The 16,701-nt window shown below is 46.3% G+C and overlaps 1 protein-coding gene across 11 annotated transcripts in view; it reads left to right on the top strand.

Moving 5' to 3' along the window:
• RNF212B (ring finger protein 212B) overlaps positions 1-16,701 on the top strand; it is a 416,496-nt gene that overhangs the window by 77,752 nt on the left and 322,043 nt on the right. For 10 of the 11 annotated variants that reach the window (XM_075828893.1, XM_075828895.1, XM_075828891.1 and 7 more), the window contains exon 3: positions 13,919-13,971. The exons of the other annotated variant lie outside the window; for it this stretch is intronic. In XM_075828893.1, the coding sequence (XP_075685008.1) occupies positions 13,919-13,971 (53 nt within the window). The remainder of the gene's footprint in view (positions 1-13,918; positions 13,972-16,701) is intronic. 11 annotated transcript variants of the gene reach the window in all.

A 16,701-nucleotide genomic window follows, 5' to 3' on the forward strand; every position in this document is an offset into this window, starting at 1 on the left:
CTTCTGAAAGAAGTCATGTGCGTATTTCTGCCATTTTGTTGCGAATTTTCAACAGATATGCCATTTTTGTAGTTGTGGCATAACCCTTTTCATGTGGGTAGTAGTGTATTAGTTGCAACTCCTATAGGATGCAGAATGCCGTATATGGCATATTATATATGGTTGTGTTCCTCTGAGCAGAGTTTCAAGTTGGCTAAAATAACACATGCAGTTAAGGCGTGTTTTGCTGCATTTTTGTGCACACTTTTTCTGCCCAAATGTTACTTTATAGTCCATGGTAAAATATAAGAGGGCCTACTTACGCAGCGTTTTGGTTTATGGCGTTTTTGTAGCATTTTTGTGGTCAGTAGCATTTTTTTCAAAGGCTTCCCTACGGAACTTCAAAAATGGTAGGAAAAACGCATTACTGTTTTCTACATGCGTTTTTAAAATTCTGCAAAAAGTGTGTGTGAAGGAGGCCATAAATTGGCCATAGACATTAATCTTGGATGAACCTTTTGTTCTACTAACAACTTCACAAACGTAGTCTGCAGAAGTTGTAATGGGTGACTAAAACAACAGTGAAAGTAGAGGGAGTTTCTACTTCTTCAGTTTGATATGGTAAATGACATACAAACATTCCAAGATTTTTGTAATGATTGCCTCATTAATATTGTCTGTCCATAAAAAAAAGTACTAACACTATGTTATTTGTCCTCCTCCATGAAATCAACATACAGACAACAGTGCACAAAAAACCATTCTGTCTTATTCTATTTTTTGCAAGGTATATGTTGACTGTGGGGCTTGGGAACAGCCGTTTGTGTGGAAATGTCATTGATAAGCAGTAGAACCGACTCAATTGACCTTTAGTGCCACCGAAACGATAAAGTCTTTTGTAATCTATTTAAGGGTATGTGCACACACACTAATTACGTCCGTAATGGACGGACGTATTTCGGCCGCAAGTACCGTACCGAACACAGTGCAGGGAGCCGGGCTCCTAGCATCATAGTTATGTATGATGCTAGGAGTCCCTGCCTCTCTGCAGGACAACTGTCCCGTACTGTAATCATGTTTTCAGTACGGGACAGTAGTTCCACGCAGAGGCAGGAACTCCTAGCATCGTACATAAGTATGATGCTAGGAGCCCGGCTCCCTGCACTGTGTTCGGTCCGGTATTTGCGGCCGAAATACGTCCGTCAATTACGGACGTAATTAGTGTGTGTGCACATACCCTAAGGGGTATGAACATTTTGGCAAATCATGAAATCAATGGTAATGCAAACGGAAGCGATAGTTTCCGTTCGTCTGTTCCTCTGAAGGAAAGGTTGAACGGAACCCGAACGCTGATGTGAACAGGCCCTTAGTGGTTTCCCTTTCTGAACTTCTAAATTTCAGAATTGGGAGAAAAGCGTGCGTGCGTGCGTGCGTGTACCTGTTTTGCAGTTGGCAAACTGCAAAAAACATTTACGCTGCATGATCAAAATTAGTCTTAAAGTAAAGCCAAAGTTTGTGTAGTGACCCCTACTCTGTAATGTAGTTCCAAAATAATGGATTAAATGTTTCCACCTTTTTGAATGAAAACCTATTTTAAGCGCTCAGACATACTGCTGCTCTATTGTTTACTGAGCCATAAAACAACTGCCATAGAGGTCCAAGAGATATCGACTGCACCTCCCTATATCTCAAATTTCATATGGAGGCTTTTTCAGGCAAATTCTGTATGAAACTGGAAAAAAAATAAAAACGTGTCAATAAATCTGCACCTAAGTAGCTTATACGGCAGTGCAGGGAGCTATATGACCCCCATGCACTATTGTACAGGATCCACCCCTGTGTGCATGAGCACTAACATTCAGTAAAATCTGCATCGAAGGCCTTAAGCAATGGTGCATACAGTGATTTTAATGTTCATGGTATTCTATTCTTCCTACTTGACCCACGTCAGTGTGTTTCTGTTAATCCATTGATCAGCTGACTACCAGCCTGTTCTGCACTTCAAAGCTGCTCAGTTTCTCTAATCTCCATGCTCTTGAACAAGTTTCTGTAGTAGGGGGTAGGTTGCTCATTTGTATGTGCTATCACACACTGTGCGGATGTTCATTGTAACCAATCCCACTATTTTAATGCACAAAGTCTATGATGACATTGACGTTTCCTCCTAGACTAAACTTTAACTCTTATCTTTTCAGTTCTGGTTTCATCCTGCTCAGGGTAGGGTGAGGGTTAAAAGGAGTCCAAATAATTGCTGATCAGAGTAAACTCAGGGCTGATTAAATGCTGCTGAAGACTGCAGTTATGTTGGCAATGACTTAACGCTGAATTGCCTTGCCCTATACCCTAGTACTCTTTCATACACAATTATTTTTATACAAATGATGCTGACCATCTTTTAATTGTATAATTAAAAAAGCTGTCCATGCAATATGATTAGGACAGGTATTGTGGCACTTAAAATACTTTAAATTCATGTGGATGGAATTTTGAAAATACTTTTTTCTTTAGTGTGCAAATATCTAGATTTTAGAAGTATAAGGGCTCATCAACACGCAGCGGAATTAGTGCGTTTTTTCCATCCGGAATTGCGGATGGAAAAAACGCAGAAGAATACAGTAGCAGCATAGTGGATGAGATTTAACAAATCTCATCCACACGCTGCGTAAAAATTCCGAACCGAAATCGACATACGGTGCGTAATTTTTGGACCACAGCATGTCATTCCTGCTGCGGAAAGTGGACAGAATTGCTGCGTTTTTCAGAGGAAGTGTCACTGTCTCCCAGCATTGTGAAAAACGCAGCAATTTACACACCATTTTCTGCCGTAAAACCGCAGGAAATGGTGCGTGTTTGCCGCAGCGAAAAGCCTGCAACTTTCAATGGAATTGCTGCAGAAATTTTCTGCAGCAATTCCATTGTGTGTGGACAAACCCTAACAATTGAAATCCACAGCAGGCCCGATCCATTGTGGATTTTTATTCACCCATTGACTTAAAAACGCATTGCAGTTGCAAATTTATCTCATGACCGGGTTTCTTATAGCAACAGTTTTTGAAACTGCTCATATAAACTGTAGGGCAGGGGTGTACAGCCAGCATCTCGCAGTGCTGTTCTGTGTGGCTCCCAACTGATAGGTCACTGACATGCTTGTTTGTGTCTTGATAGTTGCGATAGACACGGCATTAAGATATCCATATTCTACTGATGCAGCGATATGAATGCCGTCATTAGATTATAGATATCAGTGCAGGTACTGTTATCAAGGCACTGTGTGGCCGACACTAATGAGGGTGCACTGTGTGACTGGCACTACTGGGGGGAGCCACTGTGTAGCTGGCCCTGTTATGGGGGCACTGTGAGGCTATAAGTTTAAAGCAACTTAAAAGAGCAATACAGGCAAAACTGTGATAACCTTTGATTCTGCCCATTCCTTTAAACCTCACATTCAAGTCCTGACAAGGGATAATAGAGTTCGGTCCTGCCTTAACTTATATCTTGCTACTGTACCAATTCACCCCCCCCCCCTTATGTCTCCGACTTACCATAAACTCTACTTAGCCCGATAAAAACACAGAGACTTCTGCTTGGAATAAATTGGTCATAGCAGCCATTTTATTAACAAATAACAATTCAATAAATAACATACCAAATAAATAAGCTAAGTATAAATAACCACACATTTTTTAACCTTTTCACACAAACCCCATTCTCACCTCATTCACGTGAAAACCATTCACCCCTACATGAAAATTGGGAAAGGAGGTCCTTAAAGCTCAGAAAGGAGGATCTGGTGCCACTCTGCCCATAAAACTCCAATTTTACCCCCAGCCGTCCAAAACAGAGGCTCAGGGGCACCGTGACCAACCGCAGATGGCTAAAACATCACATGTATTTACTCCTCGGGACCTCACCCAGCAGGAGCACAAATAAACCAGATCCCCATAACATAATTTGGGAGGGACCATCCCTACTATAAATCCCCCCCCCCCACTAAATTTAACCAACTCCAAGGACCACCAAACCCGCTACAGCGAGCATATCTTGAACACCTCAAATATGCGAGTTTCACGACAACAACATAGCGCGCTCAATCCCTTCCTGAATCCTCAACACCCACAGATCCACCCCCACCGCATTCAGATGCACCCCATTCGCAAGCCAAAAATTGCCCGCCCCATCCTCAAAATCAAAGTGACGCACAAACACCCCACCATTCATTCCTCACTACAAACGCAGACACAGCCCGATTAACCTTTACCCGTGCCCTAATAATCGCCACCACCGACCTAACGGCCCTCCACGATCTACGAGGTACAATCTCCGACCATACCACAATCACTCGGGGAAACATAGACCATAGGCGCTTCAGATCGAAGCGTATATCCCGAATCGGTTCCCGAAACGGACGAACACCCAGGTCATTCCGCCTAACGTGAAACACCAGGACATCCGGCGCCCTATCCTTCCCCGCAGAATGATGGAACTCTGGTAAAACCCTTGGCCACGACATTCCCCGGAATCCGAGCCAACGCACCGTAGCAACTGATCTCGCAAAACCCAGCTGGCGCCCGTCCGCCCGAACCGCCCCCCAATGGACATACGTATGCCAAATGTTCTGAAAGAAAATCAAAAAAACGTTAAACAAGAACACGAGCCAACAGCAGGAACCATCTTTTCCACCAAACAATAATTCCACCAACCACCCGCCCCTATGCAAGCAAATGGGGGTGAACGTATGACTGATACCGCCGAGATTCTCACCTGCCGATACGGCGCACCACATCAGGTCCCAACCCCCAGCTGGCCGCCTCTGTAGCCGCTCCGATCCTAAAAGAATGCGGTGCAAAAGACCTACCCTTCAGGCCAAGGGACATGAAACACTTACGGAAAACAGCCGAGAACTGAAAACGAGACCGAAAACCCCCATCCGCATGATGCAGCAATGGACCGGACACTACGTCAGTACCCCGTAAGTAAATCATCAAGGAGCGAACAGGACACATGATCGCGCCCGACAATATTCCCAACAATACCCGTTTGCCCCTTCCGGACTGATCCATTTTAGAACGGCGAATCCAGCACTCCACCTGCCCTTTGAGCTGTGTTACATCCTCCACTAACAAACCACCCGGTCGCGACCCACTGGAAGACACCAATTCCCCCATGTGGAGCGCCTGAAAAAAGCCCAAGAAAATGCCAACCTAAACAAATTCGACTCCTACACAGAGGTACGCACCACATCCAATGCAGACCCCAATCCTTCCAACAAAGCAAAGTACACCGGGCGGCATCTATCAGGCACCACCCGACCTCTTCTAAACCCCCTCAGGGCCTGGCCGACCAGAAAATCCTTAGTGATGTCCCGCCGTCCCCGCCATTTGCAACCGAAGGCCAAGGCCGCCACAAAGCGATTAACTTTAGCGACCGACCAACCTACAGCCGACGCATAGCCCATGAAGGCAAGCAAGTCAAACATCCAATCATCATTAGTAAGAACCCCATCCATTTCACTCAACCATTCTTCCCAGTCCCGCCACGCTGCTTCGTACGCAAACCACGTCCCTGGAGCCAAAGAAGAATGGATCAGGCGATTTCGCTCCTTGCAGACCAGATTAGACAAGTGCGGAGGACAAGTGAGACCCTCCACCTCCGCCTCCGGGGCCGAAAGCTGGATCGATCCCACTGTAAGCGAGAAAGAGAATCCGCAATTGAGTTGTCGACCCCCGAGGACGTGCACAGCAGTAACACACGCATTCAAAGACCAGCACAAAAGGACTAAATGGTGCAACAAACAGACAACAGTGGGAGAAGACGCCGAAACGTTGTTAACTGCCATCACCACCCCCATGTTGTTACAGTGAAAATGCACCTTCCTGTTCCTAAAACGCTCACCCCATATTGTAACCACTACGACAATAGGAAACAATTCCAGAAAAGTCAGGTTACGAACCCAACCCTCCACAACCCAGGTATCAGGCCACTGCCCCACACACCACTGCCCTCCGCAATAGGCCCTTAAAATGCACACTAACAGATGCATCGGTGAATATGTTCCAGTCAAAATGATCAACAACGGGTGTCATGATAATTGACAGACCATTGTACTGGTCCAGGAATTCTGACCACCCCTCCAAGTCATCACGATGTTCTCGGACCAAACTAACAAAATGATGAGGGGCTTTCACGCCTGCTGTTGCCCGCGCCAACTGTCTGCAGAAAATCCGACCCATAGGCATAATTCGACATGCGAAATTGAGCTTCCCCAGGAGAGATTGCAAATCACGCAATGTGATTTTCCGCAAGGGACGCGTTCTGCCCACCAGCATTTTCAAATCTTTACATTTCTCCGGGGGAAGGCGACACTCTATGCGCTCCGAGTCAATAGTGATACCCAGAAACCCAATCACCGACCTCGGGCCTTCTGTTTTTGTAGGCGCAAGCGGAACCCCGAACCGCCTAGACACCCACTTTACTGTTGACAACAGATTACCACACACCATGGAACCCGCCGGCCCAACACAAAGGAAATCACTCAAGTAATGAATGATTGAGGCCACCCCTACCACCTCGCAAATCACCCATTCCATTTCGAAGGCTTCGAAATATGCGCAGGAAATCGAGCAGCCCATCATAAGACATCTATCAACAAAGTAACTCCCCTCCCAATAGCAACCAAACAGCCGAATGCTCTCGGGATGAACGGGAAGTAAACGGAAAGCCAATCCGATATCCGTCTTCGCCATAAGCGCACCCTTGCCATACCGCCTAACCAAATCAACTGCCGCATCAAAGGAGGTGTAAACCACAGAACAGAGAGACGGATCAATACCATCATTCACCGGAGCCCCCTTTGGATGCGACAGGTGATGGATAAGCCTGAACTTGTTAGGTTCCTTCTTGGGGACCACCCCGAGAAGGGAAACCACCAAGTCAGAAAAGGGGGGTGAAACAAACGTGCCCGCCATTCTACCCAGCCCCACCTCTTTACTCAACTTCTCAGCCACTATTAACGGGAAATCACAAGCTGACTTTAGGTTGCGCAACGAAAAAACCTCATGCGGACGGGGCGGGATACAAAAACCGACCCTAAACCCTAACTCCAGTAACTTCGTCATTTCCCCTATCCAGGTACCTATCTAGATACAGCAACATCTCTGCCAGCTTCACCGGCGTCTCCCCAATGCCCACCTGAACTGCCCCCTCTTCCTTTTCCCTTTTTAAAGCAACGGGACGACCCGTGGGACGCTCTTCCGCAAACTGAACAGGAGTACTTGAACTTGCAACCCAACTGCCAGCATGAACCCGATTTGCTGCATGCAGCCCCGCCCGACTGTCCTCCCCCTCCTTGTTGTCCATACTGGCCAGACCCCCGGCCCCGCCTGGAAAGGACTCCCTGCCAAACCGCAGCGGCGCCATGACTCTCAACCATAGGCCAATATCCTTCTGATCCCACTGTATACTCAGGCAGGCTGCCTTACGTATCTGAGCCTCGTCACCCCTACATAAACCCTGTAAGCCTCTCTTATGGCATCTAAATAGCAAAAAAGGCCGGACTAGTTATCCCGCGCCTTTTCTCCGATAACACTTGCCAGTATGGCAAACGCTTGTAACCAGTTCAGAAAGGTTTGGGGTACCAATCTGTACCTATGTGTTTCCTCCTCCTTCCTACTCTCCACCCCTTTAGGCTTGTCTAAATTAAACTTCTAGTGAAAAAATTTCCTTAACCTTAGGTTTTAAATGTGCTCCCAAGGGGCCCTCGAAATAAACGTAAACCTCCCCCTTTGCCTTATCGTCTAACCGCACCTGATGAACCTCTCCATCCTTATCAGTCTGAACCAACACCGCCACCCCGGACTCCCTAACCATAGCGCCTTGTCCCCAGAGCCGTTTCCCACAGACCTTAGTGACGCACCCGTGGCACCTGCCCACACACCAGCCGGCGACGGACTCGCCATCAACCCGACATTCTCGCACCGTGACAATTCCCGCGCACTACCCAACAAATCACGGAAACTATTGTCCCCCCCCCCCCTGACCCACACTACCATCAACGGATTCCCTAACTACCCCACCCAGGGACACCCCACCCCGCCCCGGGGACCTAAACATAGCGGGAATAGAGTAAGGAAATGAGTAAGACTCATCCAGCTGCGCAGGAGCTGTGATCCCACCAGCCGGGGTACCAGGATCATCCAGTCGACCTCCGCGAAGCTCATCATCATAACCAGGATCTTCCTCCGCCTGTTTCCCGCATCCAGGAGCCGAACCTGGAGGGCCGCTTCTGCCACCCTCTGCCCAAGCTGGAAAAACGCCCGATGTCATTGCTATCGCGGGCCGTCGACCTTCCACCGTCAAGCCAGCAGGGCGCCGCCTACCACGGTTGCCCCGCACGACCACCAACTGTGGCCTTCGGGCGCTCCTGGTGCCTTCCTCTTGGGAACAGGTAGGCTGCCCGACTGGAGCATCGCTAGGCCGGCCTGCCGCAGATCCAGGTAAACATGATGACCTTGGGCCTGAGGGCGTCTCATGGGAACCAGACCCCCTGATTCCTGCAAGACCGGGACCTGCACCCAGGATGAGCGGGCGCCAGGCCCCAGCCTCCAGGATCCCTGGAGGGGCTCCCAACCCTGCGCCGGACCCTGGGAGTAGCGTCAGGGCTTAATCTAGGTGGCGGCTTTTCCCACCTGGACCACCGAGGATTCACCAACTGGGGATCGTGGTCCTGCGATTTCCCCCACCACCTCCCCCTCCCTGGCCTGCGTGTCCTGTGCTCCCTCTGGTGAGGGCGCGGCCACACTACACCCCGCCGGTCCTCCCACCTGACCTGCCAGCAGTGCCCTCAGCCACTCCGAGCCCCGCTCATCCGCTATGCCTCGTAGCTGCTCCAGCAGCCTGGGAACATCCGTCATCGCTGTAAGGTAAGGAGGGGTGAGAAGCGTGGGACCAGAGCGAGCAGCAAGCACAACTGCTTAAACCAGAGCGCCGTCTATCCCAGCCTAGTGTCCCTCGGCTCCTCCCCTTCCTCTTCCCCTCATCATGGGGCCTCCCCCTATGCCTTTCGGCTCGTGCACGTCCGTTCTTTACCACCTCTTGCTGCCTCCACCTTGAATCCGCTCTTTCCTCAACCTCGATCTAACAATAATGCTAGTGTAATTATAGGGGTAAGGAAACAGACAAGTGAGCCCTAATCTACCCGCCACTCAGTCCCTGCCTACTTGCAACGGCCCGCCCTAGGCGATGGGGTACAACTGGGCGACGGTCCCTACGCTCAATAAGTGCACGACAGCAAACAGACAAGGGTACACAGAAGCAAGGGAAAAGGGGCAGTTGCCCACGGCAACACCGTGAGCAACAAGAGTGGTGAACGAGCCAAGTCAAACCAGGAGTGTACGAGGTACCAAACGCAGAGCAGGAGAGTAGTGAACAAGCCGAGTCAAACCAGGAGTGTACGAGGTACCAAACGCAGAGCAGGAGAGTAGTCAGTAAGCCAGGGTCAATATGAAGCAGGGTCAAATGGTTCAAGAAGCTGCAGTAGGGCCAGGAAACAAAACGAGAAGAATCACAATCAAGGAGGAACAGGAAAGGCAGGTATAAATAGACAGAGGGCGGGAGCTAGCTCCGTCTGGCCAGGCTGTGATAGGCTCTCCCACTCCTAAGCCTCCCATCCTGAGTGGTGGAAGATGGAGTCAGTCTCACAGACATAGAAGCAGGTGCAGACTGATTACCTATGGGCGTGGATACAGAAGCTGTGCCTGGCAGATCCTTAACAGCTAGTACATTCCCTTATCTCTCGCCTAGACTACTGCAACATCCTATTCTGCGGCCTCCCATCTAACATTTGCACTACTCCAATGCATCCTTAACTCTGCTGCCAGGTTAATCGACCTATCACCTTGTTTCAACTCTGCCTCTGCCAATCCCTTCGCTGGCTACCCATTGCCTAGTGAATTCAGTTCAAAATGTTAACAATGACATACAAGACTGTTCACAAGCTGTCACTTCCCTACATCTCTGCCCTAATATACCGATACTTCCCCACACATAACCTCCGGTCCTCACAAGACCTCCTTCTCTACTCTACTCTTATCTTATCCTCACATCATCGTAATTTCTCCCATGGATTCCCCATACTCTGGAACTCTCTCCCCCTACACACTAGACTCTTCCCCCACCATCCAAACCTTCAAATGCAACCTTAAAACCCACCTCTTTAGAAAAGCTTACAACCTGCAATAACCCTGCTGTCACTACACTACCCGATGAACAGCTTCTACCCTAACCTACTTTCTCCTTCCCCCCTTGCCGTGTAGATTGTAAGCCCTCGCAGGCAGGGACCTCTCTCCTTTTGTACCAGTCTGTCATTCATTATGCTCATGTTTATTGTACTTGTTTTTGTTGTCTCATGTTATGTACCTAGATCCTTTTTCATATGTACAGCGTCCTGAAATTAATGGCGTTTTAAAAAAATAAAATAATCATGCCCAGTGCAGGCTTTAAGTGGGGGTTGTTGCACCGCCCCCTCAGGCACTGCATTAGGCATGGCACATAGAGGCAGTTTTACCCAGTTTTATTGTGATTCTTAGGCTGGGTTCCCACGTAGCATAAATGCTGCAGAATTTCCGCAACGGCTATATGTGTGTAAATTCCGCAGGATTTCCAGTAGTAGCAAAGTCGATGAGATTTAGAAAATCTCATGTCCACGCAGCGTAAACGTTCATAAGTTGACATGCGGGTTTTCCCCATTGAATTCAATGTTGATGCAAAACCTGCAACAGAAAGCCAAGTGTTGCGACTTTTGTAATCACCGCAATTACGCTGCAAATATCGCAACTCAGGAAAGCAAACAAAAAAATCATACTTATCCATAACGCCCTCTTTCTTCCTGCAGACCGGTCTAGTGGGATGACGTTTTATGGCATGCAACCGCATCGTAGGAGTCTGGACTACGCGCAGAGAAGAAATTCTGTTCGAAAAACCGCACCACTGTGTTGTGGTTCGATTTTTCGGACGGAATGTACCGCGGGTTCCAGGTCTGACACGCTGCGTGATTTTTACGCAGCGTATCGGACAAGTGGGAACCCGGCCTTAGGATGGTGCTCTCTAGCAGGGTTGCCCTTGGACCAGAAAAGGTTGTGCACCCCGGCTATAGGGAATTTACGAATTGTACTTACATATCCTTGTCCTCCTAGTGCAATTCAGCCATCAAATAATAATGTTCCACAGTACTCGCATAATACAGTGTCTTGCAAAAGTATTCAAACTCCTAAAAGGTCAACAGATTGTTCCAGCCCTTATTCTTTATTGCAAACCAGTATTCTTTTCCTATGTGCACCACAACTTAACTATATGTTGTGTTGGAGGACTTATGTCCCGCTCCTTGACGTGCCAGTTACGTTGCGGTGATAGAGCGTGGTGGAGAAGCTTCAGCTGCAGGTGCCAACACCACTATACTACTACTACTACTATACACTCTACATCCCGCTGCAACGGCCGGGATCAGAGAACTCTGATACAGACTGTTTAACCCCATTAGATGTTAATACTAGGCGGCATCTAAGGGGTTTAACAGAGGGAGGGGGTTGCTTCCCCATCGGCATCCCCTGTGACGCGATCACAGTGTGCCAATGGTTGTCACGGCAGCCAGGTACCTAACAAAGGCTCCATGCCTGTCATGTCTATATGTGGCATGGCCTAATTACCTGTCTGTTTTACACTGAGGGTATGTGCACACGGTAGCAGGCTTTTACGTCTGAAAAGACAGACTTTTCAGGAGAAAACAGCTGCCTCGTTTCAGACGTAAATGCTCCTCCTCGCATTTTGCGAGGCTTCTCTGACAGCCGTAAATTTTGAGCTGTGCTTCATTGACTTCAATGAAGAACGGCTCAAATTACGTCTGAAAGAAGTGTCCTGCATATAATGTATATAAGTGTCCTGCACTTCTTTTGACGAGGCTGTATTTTTACGCGTCATCGTTTGACAGCTGTCAAACGACGACGCGTAAATGACAGGTTGTCTGCACAGTACGTCGGCAAACCCATTCAGATGAATGGGCAGATGTTTGCCGACGTATTGTAGCCCTATTTTCAGACGTAAAACGAGGCATAATACGCCTCGTTTACGTCTGAAAATAGGTCGTGTGAACCCAGCCTAACAAGCAATAATGCTTTGGTATACTAAGTATACTAAAGCATTATGAATGCGATTAGAAGATCACATTTTTAAGTCCCATAGGGGGGCTTTAGAAAAAGAATCAATACAGTTTAAAAAAGTTGCTCACAGTACAAATAAAATAAAAATATTTATTTTTTTATCATAAAAAGTAGTTCTATTTAGCAAAATAAATAATTACACATATATGGTATCGCAGGGATTGTAACAACCCATATAATTTAGTTGACGACCTTTTAAACGCACATTAAACAACGAAAATATGACTTGTCCTGCAAAAAACAAGCCATACAGTTACATTGACCAAAAAAGTAGTAAAAGATAAAAAACTATACATATTTGGTATAAAAAAAATTGCTGTTTTTTCCATTTCCCCCATCTAAAGCTACCCCAAAATGGTTCTACTAGAAAATGACTCGCTCTGCAAAAAAGGAAAAACCTGCGGTGGTAGTTTCCGAACGTTTTTCGCTCGCTGTCTTTGCATCAGCTTTAATAGCCGCAGACTAAAAACCGCGGCAAAAAAGTGCAGGCAGGTCAAAATCTGCCCTAAAATTCCTGAAGGAATTCTGAGGCAGATTTTTTCTGCCTGCAAAAAGACTTGGTTAGGCTATGTTCACACGGGGTATTTTGCCGAGTTTTTGGACGCGGAAACCGCGTCTCAAACCTCGGCAAAAACGGCCCGAAAATGCCTCCCATTGATTTCAATGGGAGGCGTCGGCGTCTTTTTCCCGCGAGCAGTAAAACTGCCTCGCAAGAAAAAGAAGCGACATGCCCTATCTTCGGGCGCTTCTGCCTCTGACCTCCCATTGACTTCAATGAGAGGCAGAGAAAGCGTATTTCGCGCTGTTTTATGCCCGCGGCGCTCAATGGCTGCGGGCGTAAAACGGCGCGAAAAACTCCGCGAAAATCGGCAGGGAGAGGAATATCTGCCTCAAACTTCCAAACGGAATTTTGAGGCAGATATTCCTCCTGCAAAATACCCCGTGTGAACATAGCCTGATGCTTTCTAGCAAACTCCAGACATGTTTTGTTGATGTGTTTTTCCCCCAGTAATGGCTTCTTTGTAGCTACCTCATAAAGGCCAATTGTATGCAAAGCTCTTGATGTGAATATGGTTGATAGGTGCATCTTCACTCCAGTCTCAGCCGCCAAACTTTTAGCTCCTTCAAAATGACTATAGACCTTTCCGTGCTTCCATCTTAAGGCTTCAATGAAAAATCACAGTACCACATGTAAAAAAAAATCAGTAGCAGTTTTACATTTTTGTGATTTATTATTTTAATAGCCAGGAAATAAGAATAAGAACTTCCATAGACATCAATAGAAAACAACCCATAGAGTTTGATGCCAGAAGCAAATTTCTAGATGCAGTGGCTATCAGGGTCCTAGGATTTGTCTGGCCCTGTATGAATAAAATGTTCTATAAAGTATAAGGACAAATATCATTTATGTAACATCTAGACAAGCTGTTTTTTTTCCCCACTGCAATACATATGCATTAGTGTAAATGTGGCCTTAAAGGGATACTCCAGCCATTTTTATGGATATGCCATAAATGTCTGATAGGTGGGGGTCCCACCTCTGGGACCCCCACCTATCACAAGTACAAGATTTCCTGACCCTTTATAGAAGTACAAGTTTGACTGTCACACCTCTCTCCTGTGTAGTCGTGAATGTTGCTGAATTGTATTTGAACCCTGTCCCCAGTACTCTGAGCCAGCATGTACTTTTAGTTAATATCTAACATGGTCCCTTCTCCTCCATTGCACAGAATATTGCAGCGTATGCAGAACTGCGTGCAAATATCTGCCTATTTCAGAAAATGTGAGTATAAATGCCAGAGCCGCTAATTGAGGCTTTGTTATTTGGTTTTCATGAATTGTGACACACACTGTAAACCTCCGGTAGCTATTATATTGTCTATAATAAACTCGGCTTTTAATATATGGATCAATAACATGATCATACTAATACTAATTCTTTTTATATTTCACATACTGTATATACATGATGCTGCCCTCAATATAAAATGATCATTTATTAACTTCTGTAAATACAGAGCTGAACTGGTACTTTATTTTAAACTATTTTTAGGCTATGTTCACACAGAGTATTTTGGGGGAGGAATATCTGCCTCAAAATTCCCTTTGGAACTTTGAGGCAGATATTCCTCTCCCTGCACGCCGATTTTCGCTGAGTTTTTCGCTCAGTTTTTCGCCCGCGGCCATTGAGCGCTGCGGGCATAAAACAGCGCGAAATACGCTTTCTCTGCCCCCCATTGAAGTCAATGGGAGGTCAGAGGCGGAAGCGCCCGAAGATAGGGCATGTCGCTTCTTTTTCTTGCGAGGCAGTTTTACTGCTCGCGGGAAAAAGACGCCGACGCCTCCCATTGAAATCAATGGGAGGCGTTCTCGGGCCGTTTTTGCCGAGTTTTGCGACGCGGTTTCCGCGTCAAAAAACTCGGCAAAATACCCCGTGTGAACATAGCCTTAAAGGTATTGTCTGGTTTCAGCAATTTTATGTTATTTCTTGCATTTTTAAAAGTTGTATAATTTTCCAAGATACTTTCTAAACTCTGCAGGGATTATTGTGTATTCAAATGTACTTTGAGACTTTTTATGAATAGGCTTTCTAGGTTATGAAGTTCCCGGCTAGTGGAATTTTCTTGTGCATGTATGCATGGCAAAGTTCAGGTAACATTCATTTCATAGTAACCCAGTAAACAAACATTATTTTGGCTTAGAAGAAAGTTGTTTTTTTAAAAAAATATGTATCTTTTAGGGCTCATGCACACGACCGTGCTCGTAATTACGACTCGTAATTACGAGCACGGGCGGGCACGGCCGGCCGCGGGCAGCCGGCCGCTTTTGCGAGCCGTGCTGTCATTATAAAGTATAGCAGCACGGCCCGTAAAATAGAAAAATAGAACATGTTCTATTTTTTTAACGGCACGGGCACCTTCTCGTGAGAAAACGAGAAGGTACCCGTGGCTAACAAAAGTCTATGAGCCCGTTATTGCGGGTCGTAATTACGACCCGCAATAACGGGTGTTTTTACGGTCGTGTGCATGAGGCCTTAGTCTAATGTTTTAGTGCATATTTATATTGCTTTGAGTTATATTCCAAAGGTACTTCTCAAACCATAAAACACGTATAAATATTATATTATCACACACTCTTTATGAGGTGGCTTATTTTTACAAGCAAGAAAGAGTTTTCTGCATAGGCAAATCTGCAGGGAATTTCAAAGCAGATCAATGGCTATAACTCAGATTTCTAAATCGGATTGGCCTCAATAATAATAACATAAAAAAGAATAGTTATTTATATAGCGCCAACATATTCCGCAGCAATTTACAATTCAGAGGGAACATGTACAGACAATATCAGACATTACATAGTGACAAAACGAATACACAATTCAAACAAGAGTGAGGACCCTGCTCGCAAGAGCTTACAATCTATGAGGAAATAGGGGAGACACAAAATGTAAAAGTACAATGGTCCGGCCATCTTTTTATAAACATGGTTAGTACACACAAATCTGCATGAGCCGGTCATCGGCCAGTATCTGTGTATAACAGTTATTAAGTGCATTAGGCTGGGTTCACACAACCTATTTTCAGACGTAAACGAGGCGTATTATGCCTCGTTTTACGTCTGAAAATAGGGCTACAATACGTCGGCAAACATCTGCCCATTCATTTGAATGGGTTTGCCGACGTACTGTGCAGACGACCTGTCATTTACGCGTCATCGTTTGACAGCTGTCAAACGACGACGCGTAAAAATACAGCCTCGTCAAAAGAAGTGCAGGACACTTATATACATTATATGCAGGACACTTCTTTCAGACGTAATTTGAGCCGTTCTTCATTGAACTCAATGAAGCACAGCTCAAAATTTACGGCTGTCAGAGAAGCCTCGCAAAATGCAAGGAGGAGCAATTACGTCTGAAACGAGGCAGCTGTTTTCTCCTGAAAACAGTCTGTCATTTCAGACGTAAAAGCCTGCTACCGTGTGCCCATACCATCAGAGTGCAAGGAGTGTGGGGCATACTGTTCAATAAAAGGGATCAGGTTCTGAGGAATAATGTAGTTGGTGGACGTAAAGGAAAAGAGTCAGATGAGGGAATGTGTTCGGCCTGTCTAAAAGGATGTGTTTCCGGGGCACGTTTAAACTATGGATGTTGGGAATTAATCTGATTGGGGTAGCGCATTCCAGAGAACTGGTGTAGCATGAGAAAAGTCTTGGAGACTGGAGTGGGAAGTACGGATTATGGAGGATGTTAATCTTAGATCGTTGGCATAGTTGTAGAGCACAGGTTTAAATTGTATTCTAAAGTGTAGTGATTGGCACAGTGTAGAGGCGTTGGTATAGTAGTTGGTAACAAAATTAACCTTGCTGCTTTATTCAGGATAGATTGGAGAGGGGATAGTTTAGTGAGGGGAAGAATAATTAGTAATTAAAACATTAGTCAAAATGAGAGTGAATCAGAACGACAATGAGCGTTTTGGCTGGTTCTACAGTAAGGAAAAGGCCGATTCTGGAGATG

This window comes from Rhinoderma darwinii, chromosome 1 (genome assembly GCF_050947455.1).
Source record: "Rhinoderma darwinii isolate aRhiDar2 chromosome 1, aRhiDar2.hap1, whole genome shotgun sequence".
In the NCBI taxonomy this organism is placed as follows: domain Eukaryota; kingdom Metazoa; phylum Chordata; class Amphibia; order Anura; family Rhinodermatidae; genus Rhinoderma; species Rhinoderma darwinii.